The 5,056-nt window shown below is 40.4% G+C and overlaps 1 protein-coding gene across 2 annotated transcripts; it reads right to left on the minus strand.

Annotated features, from left to right (window-relative positions):
• Positions 1-532: 532 nt before the first annotated feature.
• tmdd1 (transmembrane and death domain 1) lies at positions 533-3,423 on the minus strand. 2 transcript variants are annotated; one of them, XM_005749014.1, is made up of 5 exons: positions 3,300-3,423; positions 2,737-2,928; positions 2,312-2,431; positions 1,332-1,475; positions 533-851 (listed from the first exon to the last, which is right to left on the minus strand). In XM_005749014.1, exons 1-5 carry the CDS (start codon positions 3,367-3,369, stop codon positions 616-618), a joined length of 762 nt encoding a protein of 253 aa, XP_005749071.1. In that variant the 5' UTR covers positions 3,370-3,423; the 3' UTR covers positions 533-615. The 2 variants fall into 2 exon arrangements, with proteins under 2 accessions (XP_005749071.1, XP_005749072.1); XM_005749015.1 differs by lacking the exon at positions 3,300-3,423 and adding an exon at positions 3,230-3,288.
• Positions 3,424-5,056: the final 1,633 nt, after the last annotated feature.

A 5,056-nucleotide genomic window follows, 5' to 3' on the forward strand; every position in this document is an offset into this window, starting at 1 on the left:
ATTTCAGCTTGCTAAGAGTCCTTCCCACTTTACACTTTCAAAAAATATAGCCCTGTGTTTTCTGTTTGGCTTTGTCACCCGCTGGAAGCTGCCATCACAACTAAGAGTGCTCCATTGTCTGCTAGCATTGTCATTGTTATTAGTCTTTTGGATTGCCTGTGGAGGTATCGGCAGGCTCCGGGGAAGCAGGCGCCAGGCTGGATAATTAGTTGTTCTTCGATGCCAGACGGGCACGTTGCCGTCACTTGGAGGGGAAATGGAAGGTGGCATCACTATCACAGTAACACCGGAACAACCTTTGGTGTAAGGGCTGGGTTCCAGCGCATCTGTCACAGTACCAGTCATCTACCCACTGGCAAGACAATAACACTTACCAGTCTAGCAATACACACAAGGATAATTATTTGATCTCAAACTACATTATGCTTGTCACATTTATCATAATTAGCAGTAGTGATTTAGAATCGATTGAATGTTTCAGGCATATTTCTCTGCAGGACTTACCAGAACAGCAAAACCAAAGAAGACAAAATATGTTCAGCTTTTATTTTTGTACACTTATTTCATTTTTGATAATTGGAATGTTTACATCTGACATTCCAGAAGCTCCCCAAACTACATGGCTTTATTGCTGGAACTGCTGGTGGCTCTGGAGTGACAGTTCTGAAGCCTTCCATGAGAAATGTGGACAATGACGAGGAGTAAAGCTGTGCCTATGAGCAAGGTGCCCCCGAAGCCCAACAGAAGACCGTACAATACTGGCATAGCTACATCCAAAGGCCCCTTCTGGTACGGAGGGACGCGAACCTGCTCCACAATCAGATCCAGGTCACGCCATGTCAGATCGCTAACTAACACACACACAGACACACACACAGCACAAACAGGACAGACACACTTACCATCTCAAAGGATTATGGGAGCATTTCTGTCAAGTTTTAACTTAAATGAAGCACCCAGGAGACTGACGAAATGGACAGGTGATAATTACATTTTGGGTTTCCTAACTGTCCTGGGAAATATTACTTGTATAGCGAGAGTGTTGATACTGAGAAGTAATGAGCTGGAAGCATGCCCACGACCACCAAATCTAATCTGTCATCTCATCTAAACACTTAATAGATTCAGGGTTCAGTGAAACATTATACCATTTGTCATTCATGGAGTCTCCAGAGGAATAACCCAGAAATCTCCTTTGGACATCCGTAGTCACAGATCTGGGCTTAGCATGGACACAGATGCTAAGACTTAGTTGTCTATCATGTTTTCCTGTTTTATGATCTACCAAGCTCAAAAGTGAAAAATTCAAGCTTTGAGTTAAGTGATCATACCCGTTCTTTTTCTGACCCTCTGGTGTCCGCGCTTTTGGTGTTTTGTGTCTGAAACAAAGTTTAAAGAGTTGACATATTTGTGATAATCTTCAACATAGCGCTTCAGGCTCAGGGCTTTGTCCTGGTTGATGTTCTTCCCCACTTCTGTGAAGACAAAATAACACAAGCGATCATTATTTCTCTGCATCTCAAGGTATAAATGTGTTTACGTATCCTATAAAAGATAGTAAAATTGGATTTGATTGTTGTTTTTTTGCAATGACCATAATTACTTCTAGCAGGAGAGCTCCTGCTGTCCTTCAGAATAAAACAAAATGAATCTCTCAGGTTTCGATGTATGAGTAGATCTCTTCAGATATGCAATCAAGTGTAAGATAATTGCTACATTTTGCATCCAGGCTTTTCCATCAAGGCCCCCACCCCACCCCAAACTCCAACTCATCTCTTCCTATCCTTTCCTTGTCTTTTTTTCACTCCAAAGCTGCTGATGAAAGGAGCAGATGGTTTGTTCTGTGGCTGGTGTCAGCTCCACTGAGTCCTCTGTCAGATCATTTACACCTCCCTCTACCCAACGCCACTCGGCTGTGGACTTGTGTGCACACTGGACTGCAACACATGCCAACGACTGGCATTCTGCAAAATATGCCACTTTTGAAGTTCCAATTAAAATAAATCTCAGAGTAATGAAGCAATTATACACTGTTGTTAAAATCTTGAGGAGGCCTTCTTGACCGAAATAAACCAATTTTGAAAATACACTGCTATGTACCCAAATGAGGCTTTGTTCTAATTTCCTTTTGTCAAGGGACATGCTGTGATGTCTGCTCATAGGGATTTGTTCCTATCAACAACACTGTACTGTGTATAAAAAGTCAGCCATTTTAATTTGAAAACCACTACATTAGTAGCACAACACAGTTGTTCTGTTTAAAAATAAATGATTCCATGCTACAGGAGGCAGGAGTCACCATTATTCTCACCAGTGGCGATGTCTGTTCTGCCGATGTGATGCAAGGCACGTGAAAGCCTGTCATAGTAGGTCTCCTTGCCGTACCTCAGCAGCCAGTCTGTCAGGGCCGTTTGGCACTGGGCTTCACTATCTAGTAAACACAAAACATATGGCCCTCAGAAAGACTTTTCTTTGACTGTCAGTTTGCTGCCAGAAACTCTCTAAGCTGAGCTGGCTGTGTGAGAAACAGACAGGTTTCAAGGTGCGCTTTGTCTTTATACCTTATTACAGCTCATAGCGTCTTTTCATCTCTCGCTAAAAAGTTAACTTTGCATTATTTGTTCTATAACTTATTTTTGCATTGAAATGAAGAGTGACACTTAATGTTTAATGTATAAATAAGAAGCTTGTGACTTATGTGTTGCTGTCATCCTCAGATGTAGAAGTTTAGCTAACCTAGAGCAGAAGGCGTCTCTCTCTTGGCTCGAGGCTGGAGACCTAGGAGATTTTTTTCTGGCGAGAGGCGCTGAAGGTGCTCAAATATGTTTTCCTCTGGGTGAGAGAGGGCAGACAGGAGGTCCTCACACTCCCTAGGTGTCAGCATCTCCACTAAACGTTCCAGTTGTTGGACATCAATGTCTTCCGCCACTAAACAGCCATGACACAAACTACTAAAAGCGGTGCATAAACTCAAGGAAGACCACCAGTCTAACCAACAACATGGCAACGTGACCCTACACTGAAATCAGCTGCTGTCACATTAAATGTCATGCTTAATGAAGCATGGTGCAGACACAACAGAACATTTCTGCAGCACGGCTGTACTTTCAATTAACAAGTGCCGCTTTTATGGCGTGAAACTGTCATTTTACCCTTCTCATCTGCAGTGCATAGAAACTCAATAATTCATACTTTATAACAGAGAACAGGAAAATCACAAATTTCATACTTCCTGTGTCAGCTCCAGTATTGCTGTCTGCTAATGGATACGAACCCAGCGTAAGAACATTTTCTCTCACCTGTGTCCTCTCCAACTGTTGAACTGTGTAGCAGAAAGAAGAAAGAGAAACAAAATTTCAAAATGTCCATGTCAGCTGTGTAGACCGATTTAATGCTGCTAACAATCAAGGATGTTTATTTCCAAAAAGTCTAAATGATCTAGAATTCAAATGTAAACAACGTAGCTGAGTCAGTTTTGTTTTGATTATGACTGGAATCTATTTTTTGTTAATCATTCATTAATATTTTTTGATTAGTAATATATCTATTGTATGTCAAGGGTTATAGTTAACAACTTTTTTTTAAAATCTTTATTTAAACAGCAAAAATATCCATTGAGATTAGAAAATCTATTTTACAAAGATGTCCTGGCAACCATAACAATAGTAAAAACAACTTATCATTTTGGGAAATGGAAAATTCTAACAAGAAAAAAAGAGTATTAAAAATACTTTAGATTTATTAGAAGATTTATTAGGCATGATTTTCAGGTGTTTTGCAGCTACAGGTCATTTATTTTGTTTCCCATTTGGGACAGACAATAAACATACCCCCCGCTTCTTAGAAACCATCTTAGTTTATTTCCAAACTTCAACAGGAATAATACAAAAACAAACTTAAAACTTATTACAATGGCTACAAATGAATGACAACCTTGATCATGCAACATCCTCAAACTCAGGGCTACAACTTTTGATTGGAAGACAGTCGCACAAGTTGGCCTGTTGGAAGCAACCTCTCTCCAAACAGCTGCAGTCTGACTCCAACAGGCAATCACTCACGAGCAGCCATCAATTTATTAAACAGAGCCTGTGGACAGCCCTATCACAAGCACTGTGCTGAAAAAAGATACAATGACTAAATGACTATCACCCAGTGGCTCTGACCTCACTTGTTATGAAGTGATTTGAGGAGTTGGTCCTAGCACTGAACAGAAAAGGTGTCCCTCCTCTCTACATTAATACTTCTTTTCTTACTGGTAAAAAGGTCAACAGAGGATGACATTTCACTGGCCCTTCACATCGTCCTGTTACAGCTGTATCTATGGATGTTGTCACTTATTATAGCTCCAACTTGAACGCCTCCTATCAAGCTGGCTATGAAGCCTACACCCTCCCCCAACCCCAAATGTGTTTTTGGTAATCACACATTTTTTGTTAACTTAATAATCCTATCTTATAAGTAAATGTCCTGCATTTATCACAACCCAAATTGCTTGAAATGTATTTGAAAAATGTAGCGCATTATGATGATTTTAATTGTCAGTTGGCCACTCTCTTTTATAAGCGTGCATAAGGAGATGCCACTTCCCTGTAGCAACATAGTGGATGGATTGACTCACAAGATTTCACAGGATTTAAGTCTGATGTAGGGGAGATGTAGGAGCCATGTGAGTATTGTTAGTTTGTTTTTTGGTTTACTGTTTTGAGCTGTGTTTGTTACCATAGTGACATGAATTCTGCATGCTTCACACAAGGGGTGTGTTTTCACATTACTTACCTGTTGACTCGGGCAACATCAGTATGGAGAGCATGGTGTAACATGTCGTTCGTGCCTTCGTGCATAGGCAAAAGATTCAGCCACTGCATTATTGCCATTTTCATACACATCAAACATTTTAGAGACTGCTTGTGTCCTGTTTACAAGGACATTGTCATCCTGGAGTAGACCACTCCCATTAGTATAAAAATAATTATTCAAAGGAAAATAGGATTTGACTCAAAACTAATTTGCGTTGATTTAGGTGTGAATGCTTCTTCTAAAGGAAAATGCTGAA

This window comes from Pundamilia nyererei, unplaced genomic scaffold, assembly GCF_000239375.1.
Source record: "Pundamilia nyererei isolate P.nyererei 1_Seehausen unplaced genomic scaffold, PunNye1.0 scaffold00235, whole genome shotgun sequence".
NCBI lineage: Eukaryota > Metazoa > Chordata > Actinopteri > Cichliformes > Cichlidae > Pundamilia > Pundamilia nyererei.